This window comes from Salvelinus fontinalis, chromosome 40 (assembly GCF_029448725.1).
Source record: "Salvelinus fontinalis isolate EN_2023a chromosome 40, ASM2944872v1, whole genome shotgun sequence".
In the NCBI taxonomy this organism is placed as follows: Eukaryota; Metazoa; Chordata; class Actinopteri; order Salmoniformes; family Salmonidae; genus Salvelinus; species Salvelinus fontinalis.
In genome coordinates, this window is record NC_074704.1 from 28,399,643 (window position 1) to 28,416,306 (window position 16,664).

The following is a 16,664-nucleotide window of genomic DNA, read 5'->3' on the forward strand; positions in this document are numbered from 1 at the left end:
GATCTTGGGTGTATCTGGAATGACGCCACTAGTCTGTCTGTCCCTCTTGCCGATAGTCTATACATGTGTTATGATTGATTCCTTATTAACGTATAAATATGTATACCTTAATCTGTTTACACTAATGGTTTTACCATCTGTTTAATAGTGTGCAGTGTGTGTGTTTGTTGATACTCCTGTGTGTTTCAAATGTTTGCCTCTATGAATGGGGGTTGTCCTTCTCTTTCTGCTTTGTCTCTGGGCTTGGCGACAAGATGGATGCTCTGACCAGTGAAGCAAATTTAGCGATACGGATTACAGAGATGAAGAAATGAGTGCTTCTCTGTTTCGTTGTAATCATATACTCTCCGTTTTATTACCACACTTCTGACCCACTTCTGACCCAAAGAAACCCATGCATTAATATACTATAGGGAATTGTCCCCAAACTCTACAAGTAAGGTCAACCAAAGTATGTGCTTCATGTTCTCCCCTCTGTGTCTCATTTTTTCTGCTGTCGTTCAGGTTCGGACTGCAAAATCGCCAGTATGCCATGGCTGTGTCGGAACGCTGTATTGATTGTGACGACTGCTGTTCATCGAATGATTAACTGTTTATAATTACGTGATTAAATGAATTGGGTAACTATTAACTCAATAACCTGGGGCACCATGGAAAAATTTGGCTTTGTTGAGTTTCTATTTCCCAAATTAACTCAGAATATCGATTTTACAACAGTCGCTAATTAATTAATTTCCTCTACAGTCTCATTCTGAACGTGGCATAATCCGGGAATTTGCACAAACAGAGTCCCACTAAATAAGTCTGTCCCACACCAGTTGAGTTGATTATTTATTTACTAACAAGCTAAAATTATAATATAAGATGCACATACACAAACACACAGTCTAGGCTATTGATTAGAACTTAGGCCAACACAATATGAGCTTGTTACACAAAATGGGGATTTAAAAAGAGAGAGAAAAAGAGTGCACGAGAGAAAAGCACACTTGGGTACATTTGTAAACTATGATTATTTTAACCCTAACCTTGCCCCGTTTTGGGGTTACAGGTCATCGGACCTTGGCTGCAGCTCGTGGTCACCTAGTCATAATGTTAATTGTTAACTTACATGTTTTATACCGTGTCAAACGCATTCTCCTGAGAGGACGGTCAGACAGGACGGCTCACAAAATGTACTCTTGCAATACAATAAAATGCTAAATCACTCATATTTCATACCATGAATCACACAGTACACTATTAGGTTGGTGAAGGTATTTAATTATTCGGGCCAGAACCTTTGGAATTGCATCACTGTTTACAACGACACATTTGACCGTCGGACAAATCCAATCACAGGCTCAAACCAGCTAGCCAGCTCTAGCACTTGACACGCACATGCGCAGATTGATTGTAAAGCGGGCCTTGAATCATGTCAAGACACGGTCGAAACGGAGGAGGTAAACTAAATAGCAGAACGGATTTTAACATCACAAAATAATGCCCCAAATGCTAACCTAACGCATGTTCAATAGTAGACAAAATATATATTGACGTCAAACTCCGTATTCGTGCAGATAATCTCATGCTTGGTTAACTAGCTAGCCACATTAGGCGTATTTAGCTTTCCTAGCACACCCGATTCGCTAATCAATTGCTTTATTATGTATCTATTTTTCGATCGAAATGTTTTAATGGGGGCAATCTGCAGTTGCTACATCCATTTGTGGACCTATAAATGAATGAAATGTGCCCATTGTTGCATTGATTCTTGAAGAATTTAAAGGCGCAATATGCAGATCGCTCCGCAATTTCCTGTTTGCTAAAATTCTAATAATTTACTTAATTTCAGTTTGTGACAAAACAATCAGTCATTGTGTAGAGAATCATTGTACTATCTAAACCGCTGTGAAATATATTTTCCATAACAAAAAAGTAACATATTGTGGCTTAAATGCCTCATGACCATAGTTCAACTGTTGTACACCATCAGAACTCAAAATATAAGCATGTTTTACGCCAATGTTTGCAAACAATGTAAATGTTAACAAACACTAGATATAAAGCCTCAAAACATGGTTAAAACTATACATTTGATATCATAGATGGTCATTCCTTATATCCATTGCTCTATGGATTTGAGATTGGTTACATTTCTCCAGCTTTTTAACAAAACAGGGGCGGGGATCGCTTTGTTTCAACTGCACTGTGATAGCTCTGGTTCACAGTCTGAGATTAATGCCATACATTTGTTTGGAAAATGTCCTCACAAGCCAGAATGTTGAATGACTTAACAGGTTGTCTGTAAGAATATGAGACATATACACAGGAAAGTATACTTCAATTAACTTTAAGGCGCTGGTAGTGCGTTCAGATATCTATCACGTGAAGCATGCGCAGAACCATGTAAACACATGCACGAGCATGCGTCTCTTGTGCACATACTTCGAGTGATCGAAATCTGAACACACTACCAGGGCTTTGAAAAGTTTATGTAATTATACTTCCTGTCGATCTAATGTCTCACATTGCTACCTGCAAAATGACAAACCACATGGACAACCGATAAAGTGAGTAAAAATATAATTTAATCTGTCTCGCAGCCGGCCGTGACCGGGAGACCCATGAGACAGCGCACAATTATCCCAGCGTCGTCCGGGTTAGGGGAGGGTTTGGCCTGCCGTGATTTCCTTGTCCCATCGTGCTCTAGCGACTCCTTGTGGCTGTAAGCTTACCTCGGTCGCCAGTTGGACGGTGTTTCTTGGATATCACGAAATTGGGGGGAGTACGAAAAACTAAAAAATCTTTTTATTCAACATTTTGGCTTGTAGAGGTCGTGAGAGGAAACTTTCCTGATCCAAACGCCAATTTCTGCCCGACGTAGAATTCAATGCAATTCAATGCCGGGTCTTCAGGCTAAACTGCTTCAGGCTAAACTGCTTAAGGTTGATTCTTTGTTTAATTTATCACATTTTCAGGCTTCAAATATTTGGTCAAGTGTGATTTAGGGGATACCTAATTGCAGTAAATCACTACATGCAGCTCATTGTTATGTGGAAAAGCACACAATATTATGTTCATATGCCTGACACATAATTTAATTTAGACCATAGCATGAGGAACTGCCTCAGGCCAACTCTATGCTAATCGTTCGCTGACCTCAATTCATGGCGTTACTTTTGATACTGAGCTTAGGGGAGTGGGAAATCAAAGGCCTCTCGGGAAACAGAATCAGTGAGTTGCAGCAGTGGTTGGCACCTCTTTCTATTTTTCCTTTGCAGACGCTAAGGTTTACGTCGGTAACCTGGGCACTGCTGCAGGGAAGGGAGAACTAGAGCGGGCGTTCGGGTATTACGGACCCTTGAGAACAGTGTGGATTGCGAGGAACCCCCCGGGCTTTGCCTTTGTGGAGTTTGAAGACACCCGGGATGCAGAAGATGCGGTCCGTGGCCTTGACGGCAAGTAAGTGGTACCTCAAGACTCCAGACTTCGCCCCCAAGTTTAGCCTACTCTCCAAGACCTACAAGCTGAAAGGGCTCAGAGGGCACCAGTGTTGTTGACGTTTGCCAAGTCAATAATGTAGTTTGCTCTTTGCAAATATTGAAGCATTTGATTGGTTTAGGGACATCTATCAGTAAGCTGGTAGCTGGTATGACCTTGTTACTCATTTGCTGCTATCCAGATGAAACACTTTAGGCATGTTCCTAAATGCTTGTTGCGCTTTAGATGGGTTTCCTCATGTCCTCTTTTTGAAGTGAACTATGCCATTGTGCAATTTGCTTACCATTGAACTGACTGTTCTTTCAGGTTAATTTCTGGATCTCGAATTCGAGTTGAATTATCTACAGGGTTGCCGCGACGATCTCGGTACGAGCGTGCGCCCACCAACCGGGCCTTTGACTCCAACGACAAGTGCTATGAGTGTGGTGAGCGGGGGCACTATGCCTACGACTGCCACCGCTACAGTCGACGCAGGAGGAGCAGGTAAGCCTCCTTAACCAATGCTTCAGATTTAGCTTGTTTTTGGTCTTTTTTCATATTTTGGTAGTTGTCGCTTATTTTTCATTGTCTTGATTTTTCAGTGTCTATGTCGATAAAAAAAATTAAAAAAAAGTAAAGATGATTATTATACAATCTTGACAAACTGCCTGTGTCTAGGCTACCTGTTGTTGTTGCTACTTTTGTCTCCGTCTGTCACTTAAATCCCTTTTAAAATATGGAAATACTTCTGAACTGTTATGTGGGATTTTTTTTGTTAACAACTCACCTGGTCAAAACATTTCAGGTTTCGTCGTTTGATTCAGAGTGTCACGATCCTTAACGATTTCATGAGGCATCTAGCAAATTCCACACTTTCGATCCTTCTATGACCATGGGGTTGATCGATCAGCCAGACCTCCCCTTCTCAAGCAACTGCCACATCTAGCTGCACCTTAAAGATTTCATAGAGGGCTGACAATGCACCAGATGATTTGGTTATCAATTTGGGCCTGGGGTTTTGTAAAGAGGACAACCTGGTAGACCATGGTCCCATCTAGAAAAATCACCTTGCATCGATCAAGTCTCAATCAAGCGATTTGGCTGTCAATACGACCATCATCGTTAGAAATCGAAGAACACGACTAGATGCAGAGGTCGGCTGATAGATACTTCTAGATCGCCTAGATCTGCTCGAACCTTGGTCCAAAGTGGGTCAACCGGGCAAACTTGCAAGGTTTATTTCAAGTACCAATTAATGTGTTTTTATCTCCAATGTAATGTATGACTTGGCAATAACATTCCTCTCTTCCACTCTTTACTAGAGAACTGAAAGGCCTGCTTTAAGCAGGATACGTTAGCTCCATGAACAGCTATGTCTATATAGTGACTCCTACTACCAGTATCATTGCACGTGTAATGTTAAATCTAATGTAATCCCCCCCCCCCCCCTTTTTGTGTGTTGATTTGAGCCAGTGTCAGAGCGTCAGTGGGCTTAGGGTGATTGTTGTTGTCAGTGGTCAGGTTAGAAATAAAAACAGACTAAGGCAGTCTTATGTGGGGCTTCGCGGGGCCTGCTTTGAACTGTCCTTCTTTCCCTCCCTCCACCTCGTTTGGATGTGGTTTAGGTCCCGGTCTCATTCCAGGTCCGGTGGGAGGAGGTATTCTCGCTCTCGCAGCCGGGACCGTAGCAGGAGGTGAGCGCTCTTATGCATTGTCCTTTCTTGTTCCAAAGGCGCTGTTGTCCAACTTCCTCAATCATCAATGGAGTTCCTCAGGGGTCTATTCTTGGTCCTCTTTTTTCATAACACTTATGATGAAATGAAAATGATTGTACAGTGCATTCGGAAAGTATTCAGACCCCTTGACATTTTGTTACAATACAACCTTATTCTAAAATGTATTTAAAAAATAATAATAATCTCCCTCATCCATCTACACACAATACCCCATAGAGACAAAGCAAAAACAGGTTTTTAGAAATGTTGCAAATGTAAAATAAAAATATATACACTGCTCAAAAAAAATAAAGGGAACACTAAAATAACAGATCCTAGATCTGAATGAATGAAATATTCTTATTAAATACTTTTTTCTTTACATAGTTGAATGTGCTGACAACAAAATCACACAAAAATGATCAATGGAAATCAAATGTATCAACCCATGGCGGTCTGGATTTGGAGTCACACTCAAAATTAAAGTGGAAAACCACACTACAGGCTGATCCAACTTTGATGTAATGTCCTTAGAACAAGTCAAAATTATGCTCAGTAGTGTGTGTGGCCTCCACGTTGCCTGTATGACCTCCCTACAACGCCTGAGCATGCTCCTGATGAGGTGGCGGATGGTCTCCTGAGGGATCTCCTCTCAGACCTGGGCTAAAGCATCCGCCAACTCCTGGACAGTCTGTGGTGCAACGTGGCGTTGGCGGATGAAGCAAGACATGATGTCCCAGATGTGCTCAATTGGATTCAGGTCTGGGGAACGGGCGGGTCAGTCCATAGCATCAATGCCTTCCTCTTGCAGGAACTGCTGACACACTCCAGCCACATGAGGTCTAGCATTGTCTTGCATTAGGAGGAACCCAGGGCCAACCGCACCAGCATATGGTCTCACAAGGGGTCTGAGGATCTCATCTCGGTACCTAATGGCAGTCAGGCTACCTCTGGCGAGCACATGGAGGGTTTGTGCGGCCCCCCAAAGAAATGCCACCCCACACCATGACTGATCCACCGCCAAACCGGTCATGCTGGAGGATATTGCAGGCAGCAGAACGTTCTCCACGGCGTCTCCAGACTCTGTCACGTCTGTCACATGTGCGTGTGAAGCTGCTTTCATCTGTGAAGAGCACAGGGCGCCAGTGGCGAATTTGCCAATCTTGGTGTTCTCTGACAAATGCCAAACGTCCTGCACGGTGTTGGGCTGTAAGCACAACCCCCACCTGTGGACGTCGGGCCCTCATACCACCCTCATGGAGTCTCTTTCTGACCGTTTGAGCAGACACATGCACATTTGTGGCCTGCTGGAGGTCATTTTGCAGGGCTCTGGCAGTGCTTCTCCTTGCACAAAGGCGGAGGTAGCGGTCCTGCTGCTGGGTTGTTGCCCTCCTACGGCCTCCTCCACGTCTCCTGATGTACTGGCCAGACTCCTGGTAGCGCCTCCATGCTCTGGACACTACGCTGACAGACACAGCAAACCTTCTTGCCACAGCTCTCATTGATGTGCCATCCTGGATGAGCTGCACTACCTGAGCCACTTGTGTGGGTTGTAGACTCCGTCTCATGCTACCACGAGAGTGAAAGCACCGCCAGCAGTCAAAAGTGACCAAAACATCAGCCAGGAAGCATAGGAACTGAGAAGTGGTCTGTGGTCACCACCTGCAGAACCACTCCTTTATTGGGGGTGTCTTGCTAATTGCCTATAATTTCCACCTTTTGTCTATTCCATTTGCACAACAGCATGTGAAATTTATTGTCAATCAGTGTTGCTTCCTAAGTGGACAGTTTGATTTCACAGAAGTGTGATTGACTTGGAGTTACATTGTGTTGTTTAAGTGTTCCCTTTATTTTTTTGAGCAGTGTATATATATATATTAAATCACATTTCCATAAGTATTCAGACCCTTTACTCAGTACTTTGTTGAAGCACCTTTGGCAACAATTACAGCCTCGAGTCTTCTTAGCTATGATGCTACAAACTTGGTACACCTGTATTTGTGGAGTTTCTCCCATTCTACTCTGCAGATCCTCTCAAGTTCTGTCAGGTTGGATGGGGAGCGTCACTGCAAAGCTATTTTCAGGTCTCCAGAGATGTTTGATCGTGTTCAATTGGTGCCTCTGTCTGAGCCACTCAAGGACATTCAGAGACTTGTCCCGTAGCCACTCCTGCGTTGTCTTGGCTGTGTGCTTAGGGTCATTGTTCTGTTGGAAGTTGAACCTTCGCCCCAGTCTTAAGGTATTGAGCGCTCTGGAGCAGGTTTTCATCAATGGTCTCTCTGTACTTTGTTCCGTACATCTTTCTCTTGATCCTGACTAGTCTCCCAGTCCCTGCCGCTTAAAAACATCCCCACAGCATGATGCTGCCACCAGCTTGCTTCCCCGTAGGGATTAAGGCCTTATTGGTGGAGTGCTGCAGAGATGGTTGTCCTTCTGGAAGGTTTTCCCCATCTCCACAGCGAAACTTTGGAGCTTTGTCAGAGTGACCATTGGGTTCTTGGTCACCTCCCTGACCAAGGCCCTTCTCCCCCGATAGCTCAGTGTGGCCGGGCGGCCGGCTCTAAGAAGAGTTTGGTGGTTCCAAATTTCTTTCATTTAAGAATGATTGAGGCCACTGTATTTTTGAGGACTTTCACTGCTGCAGAAGGTTTTTGGTACTCTTCCCCAGATTTGTGCCTGGACACAATCCTGTCTCGGAGCTCTAGGGACAGTTCCTTCGACCTCATGGCTTGGTTTTTGCTCTAACATGCACTGTCAACTGTGGAACTTTATATAGACAGGTGTTTGCCTTTCCAAATCATGTTCAATCCATTGAACTTAGCACAGGGGGACTCCAATCAAGTTGTAGAAACATCTCAAGGCTGATCAAGGCTGATCAATGGAAACAGGATATTTCAACAAAGGAGCTGATTGTGGACTTCAGCAGAGGGAGAATCCCCCCCCCCCCCATCCACGTCGACGGGACCACAGTAGAGAAGGTGGAAAGCTTCAAGTTCCTCGGTGTACACATCACTGACAAACTGAAATGGTCCACCCACACAGATAGTGTGGTGAACAAGGCGCAGCAGCGCCTCTTCAACCTCAGGAGGCTGAAGAAATGTGGCTTTACATCTAAAACCCTCACAAACTTTTACAGATGCACAATTGAGAGCATCCTGTCGGACTGTATCACCGCCTGGTACGGCAACTGCACCACCCGCAACTGCAGGGCTCTCCAGAGGGTGGTGTGGTTGCCCAACGCATCACCAGGGGCAAACTACCTGCCCTCCAGGACACCTACAGTATCCGATGTCACAGGAAGGCCAAAAATATCATCAAGGACAACAACCACCCGAGCCACTGCCTGCTCACCCCGCTATCATCCAGAAGGCAAGATCAGTACAGGTGCATCAAAGCTGGACCGAGAGACAGAAGCTGTTTTTCAGTCTCAAGTCCATCAGACTGTTAAATAGCCATCACTAGCACATTAGAGGCTGCTGCCTATATACATAGACTTAAATCATCACTGGCCACTTTAATAATGGAACACTAGTCACTTTAATTTTATATTTACATTTTAAATGCTCTTTAACAATGTTTACATATTTTGCATTACTCATCTCATGTATATACTGTATTATATCCTATTCCTCTATATCTTAGTCTATACCGCTCTGACATTGCTGCTCTGATATTTACATATTCTTAATTCCATTCCTTTAATTTAGATTTGTGTGTATTGTTGTGAAATTGTTAGATCAGGGCTGCCCAACCCTCTTCCTGGAGATCTACCATCCTGTGGGTTTTCAGTCCAACCTTAATACCCTGACTACACTGCTCGCGTGCGTGAGCGTTGCAAAGTAAATGTAGGAATCTATATTATTCAATTATTGCACCCACGCTGCTCGTGCACGGCAACATGTGTCTGCGTTGCTAAGGGCTAAAATATAAGTCAGTTCTATTTGTGACGAAGATCGCGCTGCAAGTCCTGCCTCTCCCATCTCCTCATTGGTTTATAGAAGCAGGTATCCACGTGCCATCTCCTCATTGGTTATACCCCCTGATAAACGAACGAGGTCAGTGGCGGTAATGCACCTAATTTATGAGAGTTGCCAATCGCAGTATAAAGTCAAGAGAAGAAAAGGCCTAGAAGGAGGAGAGATGACTAGAAACGATTCGGTTGACCGTTTTATGTGAAGATTAATTGTCGGAGTAGAAGACCTTGTGCATTTCAGGTAAAATAACAACTATTAATAACAGCTATATTAATAACAACTATATTTAGCTAGCTAGCAACAGAAAGCTAGAAAATAGCACAAATTTGCAAGCTAAATTGCCATAAATGTTTAATGCTTTTCGACCTGTCCCCAAATTAATGTAATTGGTTTAGAGTTTGTTTTGATATTTTAACCTGCGTGTCGTTATCGCGTTTGGTGTGGGGGTACAAAATGTATTTATGCACGATGGCGCACACGCGCAGCCGGTTTGGGTTCCGTGTAATTTAACACACCTGGTTCTACTTATTAGCTGCTCAACAAGACCTTAACTAGCTGAATCAGATTTGCTAAATTAGGGTTGGACTGAAAACCTACAGGACAGTAGATGTCCAGGAAGAGGGTTGCGCAGCCCTGTGTTAGATATTACTTGTTAGATATTACTGCACTGTTGGAGCTAGAAACACAAGCATTTCGCTACAGCTGCAATAACATCTGCTAAACACGTGTATGTGACATACAATTGGATTTTATTTATTTACCTGAGCTCAATTTCGAGTCTCATAGCAAATACTTATGTAAATAGGTTTTTATATATAATTTTTGCTAAAATTTCTAAAAACCTGTTTTCGCTTTGTCATCATGGGGTATTGTGTGTAGATTGATGAGGAAATTTTTTTTTTTTATATATATATATATATATATATATATAAGGCTGTAACGAAACAAAATGTTGAAAATTGGAAGAGGTCTGAATACTTTCCAAATGCACTGTATATACACTGAGTGTACAAAACATTAGGGACACTTTCCTAATATTCAGTTGCACCCTCTTTTGCCTTTAGAACAGCCTCAATTCATCGGGGCATGGAGTCTACAAGGTGTCAAGTGTTCCACAGGGATGCTGGCCCATGTTGATTACAATGTTTCCCACGGTTGTGTCAAGTTCTCTGGATGTCCTTTGGGTAGTGGACCCCCTTCATCTCTACACTAATTGAAGTGGATTTTACAAGTGACATCAATAAGGGATCATAGCTTTCACCTGGTCAGTCTGTCACGGTTCTCCAACCCTGTTCCTGGAGAGCTACCTTCCTGTAGATTTTTGCTCCAACCCCAATTGTAACTAACCTGATTCAGCTGCTCAACCAGCTAATTATTAGAATCAGGTGTGCTAGATTAGGGTTTGAGTGAACCTACCGGACGGTAGCTCTCCAGGAACAGGGGTTGGAGAGCCCTGGGTTGTCATGGAAAGAGCAGGTGTTCCTAATGTTTTGTACACTCAGTGCAGAGTAAACTGTCATTACACTTATGCTATAGACAACTCCACATACATACATTCACCACATAAACATATACAGATGTGTATGTGTTACGGTAGTACGATAGAGTAGTTGATCAGGAATGGCAAGTTTACCGGGTCTGCATGTATGTTAGCTAACAGCTTTGATATCTCTGTTCTAGATCAAGGTCCTTCTCCCCACGCCGCTCTCGTTCTGCTAGAAGATCTAGAGCCCTTACCCCCAAGAGATCAAGGTAAATTGTAGAAAAATGGATTTAAAGATCCCACATTGTGTATAAATAAATAAAGGTTAAATAAAAATAACATTGTTCACGTCTTTATTAAATGATGGGTGTTGATGCTTTTTCTCCCCCTCATTTCTTTTTAGATCTCGGTCAAAGTCCAGATCAAGGTCTAGGTCACTTTCTCGTGCAAAGACCAGGTGAGAAATATAACTGTTTCAATGCTTTGATCAGCGTTTCGGTGCTGTGGTCAACAATGCAGCTACATAAACTGCTGCATTAAGTGTTAATTACTCAATTTATGTCAATCCCCAAAGATTGTCACTACCGCAACAAAATACAATTTTGTGTTGGAGTTGACCGTTTCGGATATTACAATTTAGACATTTGTCCCCTTGATATATTATGTCACTGACTTAAGAGACTAAAGCAGGTGTCAAACTCATTCTATGGAGGGCATGGTGTCTGCGGGTTTTCCCTTTTTAAATGAAGAGAGAGACAACCAGGTGAGGAGAGTTCGTTAGTACATTGAACAAAAATATAAACATAAGTGTTTGTCCCATGTTTCATGAGCTGAAATAAAAGATCCCAGAAATGTTCCACAAAAAGCTTATTTCTCTCAAATTTTGTGCACAAATTTGTTTACATTCCTGTTAGTGAGCATTAATAGTTTGCCAAGATAATCCATCCACCTGTGGCATATCAAGAACCTGATTAAACGGACCGGATCATTTTTCGGATCAGCAAAAAAAAGGGAGACAAATATAACTTTGCTTTCCATTTTATTTAAAGAACACTTAAAGCAAGGAACTTTTCAATGTTTAAATAAAATCGTAAAATAAAATATTCAATACTTAATTGTTAAATTGAAGTGCAATATCAGGCATGATACCTTCTTCCTTTTGTTAGGTTCTTATTTTTGATGGTAAATGACTCACGGACACTAGAGAACCTTAACCAAGTTTAATTCTTCCCAAAGGTTCTGTACAGCTGTATTCAGACAGCAAGACATTTCTCACCATCAGTTACATACATCCCACTTAAGACACTCCTCCTTCTCTCCAATCCTCTCCAAAAGGGTAACAGGATACCAAACCCTTATTACTCCCTTAAGGGGATCTGACCTCACCTCCTGACCTCAACCTCATCCACAGATGTCCATCTGTCTTTCGTGTATCAACACGGTGCTCTCCTCCCGTCCCCCAACACATTCCAAAGCCACTCTGTCTTTCTACAGATCTCACTCCTTAATATACTGTGCGTCTAATCTATCATGTCTTTAACATCTCAATGTTCAAAATGTCGAATCCAACACTGAACAATAGTGAAAAAATTGCCCGTGTCCACGTCATCAAAAAAAAGTTAAGCAAAGCAGACCTGAGCTTATAACTTCAAATTCTTTTTCAAAAAGATGAGGATGTCTACATTGTCTGGGGAGAGGGTAGACCTCTTTGCAGTCACTATGTCCCCTGCCGTGGAGAACACCCTCTAGCTAGGAACTGAAGTGCCAGGCACAGCCAGGTAGGGTTTTGCCATCATGGCAATGTGAGGGTATTTACACTCATTGCTTTTCCACAATGCCAGTGGATCACCATCCACTGGAATGCCACTTGCTGCTTGTAGGATGCCTCCTCCTCTTTGATGGTGTTGGCAAACGTCTTGCCTGTGTCCTTGCTCGCAAAGGTCTCCCCGAAACGCTCCTTCATGGCCAAATTATTTTGTGGAGGAGTTGCCTCTGAGTCTGCTCCTGTCGGCTCTGTGGCTTGACCCTGCAGAAAAAATGACTTGATCTATTAAGCAAATTATTTATTTTCGTATTTCATGGAACTATAATTGTGGCAATAACATTTAATAAAAGCCATTATTATTCCAAATCAAAAATGGATGATTCTAATAGCAATAGCATAGACTAAGATTAGACTGCAGTATATTTATTATTTAAGTAATTCATCCTTATTTTTTATTTTGACCTCTTCAGTGGCCACAATCTCAGTGGTGAGACCACTGTATGTCCTCCGGTGCAGGGCAGGGACTTGAACCTTGGATCCAGTGCAGTAGATCTATGAAGGTAGTCCTGTACATTAGGGGGTATCTGGTGTTCAGCTATGGACAAGGGACACAATTGCATTTTATTGATGGCAATTTGAATACACAGAGATACCGTGACGAGATCCTGAGGCCCGTTGTCGTGCCATTCATCCGCCACCGTTACCTCATATTTCAGTATGATAATGCACGGCCCCGTGTTTGGGATGCTTCTGGATCGACGTGTACGACAGCGTGTTCCAGTTCCCGCCAATATCCAGCAACTTTGCACAGCCATTGAAGAGGTGTGTGACAATACTCCACAGGCCACCTTTTAATTTTTTCAAGATATCTGTGACCAAGTGATGCATATCTGTGTTCCCATGTGAATCCATAGATTAGGGCCTGAATAATTGATTTCAATTGACCGATTTTCGTTTAATGAACTGTAGCTCAGTAAAAAAATTGAAATTGTTGCATGTTGATTTATATTTTTGTTCTGTGTAATTAGTGACTTATTTCATCAATCAGATACAAGGGAAGAGCAAAACCTCGCAGATACTCGGCTCTCCGTGGATTGAGTTGAAGTGAGGGCTAAAGCCTTGTTCACACTGCAGGCCTTAATGCTCAAATCAGTTTTGTTTTTCAAATGCGTTTTGTAATAGCGACTGTCGTACTTGCGACCAAATCGCACTTGCCCTTTGGGCTGTTGTCTGTGCCCAATAATGTTTGTACTATGTTTTGTGCTGCTACCATGTTGTGCTGCTGCCATGTTGTTCCTACCTTGTGTTTCTACCATGCTGTGTTTTCGTGTGTTGCTGCCATGCTATGTTGTTGTCTTTAGGTCTCTCTTTATGTAGTGTTGTGGTGTCTCTTGTCGTGATGTGTGTTTTGTGCTATATATATATATTTTTTTATCCCAGCCCCTGTCCTCACAGGAGATCTTTTGCCTTTTGGTAGGATGTCATTGTATATAAGAGTTTGTTCTTAACTGACTCGCCTGGTTAAATAAAAATACATTTGTGTGTGTGTGTTCAGACAGCGGTCATTTGCTGTCATGGCTACGCTAGTTGTCATAGTAACAACGGGTGTGTGCACGGTGGTGTAGGCTGATTGGTGGTGGTGCTCGTGCTTCCCATCACTCAGAAGTTTTGTAGAAAACTAAGGTGACAACAATGCCTGCCGTGGACGTTTCCCAGTTGCTTTGAATGTTCAAAATCATTGTGTAAGAACACTTTTAAAGCCTCAAATGATAAGATGATCCAACTTTCACAGCGAGTCCTTTTCGGCTAGCCACAGCAGTCAACTAGCTAGCTAGGTAGCTGTTCAGCTTTCTAGTACATTCACTCATTTGTTTCTAAACAGTTAGCAAGCTAGTTAGCTACAATGTCATGTTCTTGTCAAACTGTCAACAGAGGAGCTTGAGGGCAAATAAATCAGATTTGACAAGTCACGTGGCCAGCAATCAGATTGAAGGTGGTTTGAAATATCCGATTCCATGTAGCTTTCGAATGTTCACACTGCAGGAAAAGTAACAGAAGTGATTTTTAAAATGACATACCCGGAAAAAGGGACACTTTAAACCTAAAGAATCTGAATGCCTTGTATGTTTACTTCTTCAGGTCTGGTTCCCCCACGAGGAGGTATGCAGAAGCATTGAGTCTGACCCCAATTTTCTCCTCTCTAAACGAGCTGTGGAAGAGTGTGACAATGCATGATAAGCAGCGAAACGAGACGATGAAAACGTTGTCCGTCCATACAGTTTAAACGGTGTAGATGCATGATGGTTCATTAAGTCAGGCTACTTAAGCATTACAACTGAAAGGTAGACTCGGCAATAAATCAACAGCAATTACATTCACATCTTTCAGTTCAATATGTGAAATATGTGTTAAAAGGTTATTTGAATGGTATTCTTTAAATTCACCCAAATAATACATTTGCACGACGAACTTATATTAAATGCATGGTCTTTAAATACTTTGCTTGCTACCAGTTGCCATTGTCGAAGTCTTGTAAGAATGAGCTCTAAAATTTTAAATGATATTTTAAATCCCAGCTGTTCAAAATCTAAAGCGTCACCTCAAAAACTAAGGTGCCTTTTTCCTCCCAGCTGAGGTAATGACTTTAATTTGTGTTTAATGCACAGCAAATATATGAAGACGGGAAAACTCATTTCTCTTTTTCTCTCTTTCAGCCACTTTACCTCGAGGAGTCCTCGTCGAGGTGACAGCTCGGAGAGAGACGACTGAACTTGGAAGTTTTTTGTTTCTTTTTGTAAGCATCTCTCGTGACTAAGTTCTTTGTTAACCCATTGTATTATTTGAAAATATATAGCTTGTTAATTTCCTCTTGAGGGATATTACTGACATTTCAAAAAGAAGCAATTGGGACCCAGTTTGGAATGCTTTTGTGTTTGTGTTTTAGAAATAGTTGTTGGTTAATAAAGTATATTTGATTTAAAACTGTTTGGTGGTGTGTTGTCCATCTGGGCACAGTTGGTTTGTATATAGCACAACTCAGTGGAATGGTTGATGAATAAAAGGTTTTTGATTGAGTGATTGTGTTAACTCTGCCTATAGAGGGCAATGTTGCACTTGCGAAATGTGCTCTTCGAAATTTGAACTCAGGATCATAGCACACTGTTCCTGTCTTATCCTTGATACAAACGGCTACTAAACTCAGCAAAGAAAGAAACATTGTTTTTTCAGGACCCTGTCTTTCAAAGATAATTTGTAAAAATCCAAAATAACTTCACAGATCTTCATTGTAAAGGGTTTAAACACTTTCCCATGCTTGTTCAATGAACCATAAACAATGAACATGCACCTGTGGAACGGTTGTTAAGACACTAACAGCTTACAGACGGTTGGCAATTAAGGTCACAGTTATGAAAACTTAGGCCACTAAAGAGGCCTTTATACTGACTCTGATGTACACAAAAAGAAAGATGCCCAGGGTCCCTGCTCATCTGTGTGAACTTAGGCATGCTGCAAGGAGGCATGAGGACTGCAGATGTGGCCAGGGCAATAAATTGCAATGTCCGTACTGTGAGATGCCTAAGACAGCGCAACAGGGAGACAGGACAGACAGCTGATCGTCCTCGCAGTGGCAGACCACGTGTAACACCTGCACAGGATCGGTACATCCGAACATCACACCTGCGGGACAGATGGCAACAACAACTGCCCGAGTTACACCAGGAACGCACAATCCCTCCATCAGTGCTCAGACTGTCCGCAATAGGCTGAGAGAGGCTGGACTGAGAGCTTGTAGGCCTGTTGTAAGGCAGGTCCTCACCAGACATCACCGGCAACAACGTTGCCTATGGACACAAACCCACCGTCGCTGGACCAGACAGGACTAGCAAAAAGTGCTCTTCACTGATGAGTCGCGGTTTTGTCTCACCAAGGGTGATGGTCGGATTTGCGTTTATCGTCGAAGGAATGAGCGTTACACCGAGGCACAGGCCTGGAGCAAGATCGATTTGGAGGTGGAGGCTCTGTCATGGTCTGGGGCAGTGTGTCACAGCATCATCGGACTGAGCTTGTTGTCATTGCAGGCAATCTCAACGCTGTGTGTTGCAGAGAAGACAACATCCTCCCTCATGTGGTACCCTTCCTGCAGGCTTATCCTGACATGACCCTCCAGCATGACAATGCCACCAGCCATACTGCTTGTTTTGTGCATGATTTCCTGCAAGACAGGAATGTCAATGTTCTGCCATGGCCAGCGAAGAGCCCGGATC

The 16,664-nt window shown here is 42.7% G+C and overlaps 1 protein-coding gene across 3 annotated transcripts; it reads left to right on the forward strand.

Annotated features, from left to right (window-relative positions):
* The first annotated feature begins 1,331 nt into the window (after positions 1 to 1,331).
* Positions 1,332 to 15,384, forward strand: LOC129839123 (serine/arginine-rich splicing factor 7-like). Of its 3 annotated transcripts, XM_055906396.1 has the most exons (8): positions 1,332 to 1,442; positions 3,264 to 3,444; positions 3,790 to 3,966; positions 5,088 to 5,156; positions 10,832 to 10,903; positions 11,038 to 11,091; positions 14,539 to 14,559; positions 15,114 to 15,384. In XM_055906396.1, exons 1-8 carry the CDS (start codon positions 1,415 to 1,417, stop codon positions 15,166 to 15,168), a joined length of 657 nt encoding a protein of 218 aa, XP_055762371.1. In that variant the 5' UTR covers positions 1,332 to 1,414; the 3' UTR covers positions 15,169 to 15,384. The 3 variants fall into 3 exon arrangements, with proteins under 3 accessions (XP_055762371.1, XP_055762372.1, XP_055762370.1); XM_055906397.1 differs by lacking the exon at positions 14,539 to 14,559; XM_055906395.1 differs by lacking the exon at positions 15,114 to 15,384 and having other exon boundaries at positions 14,539 to 14,797.
* The last annotated feature ends 1,280 nt before the right edge of the window (positions 15,385 to 16,664 follow it).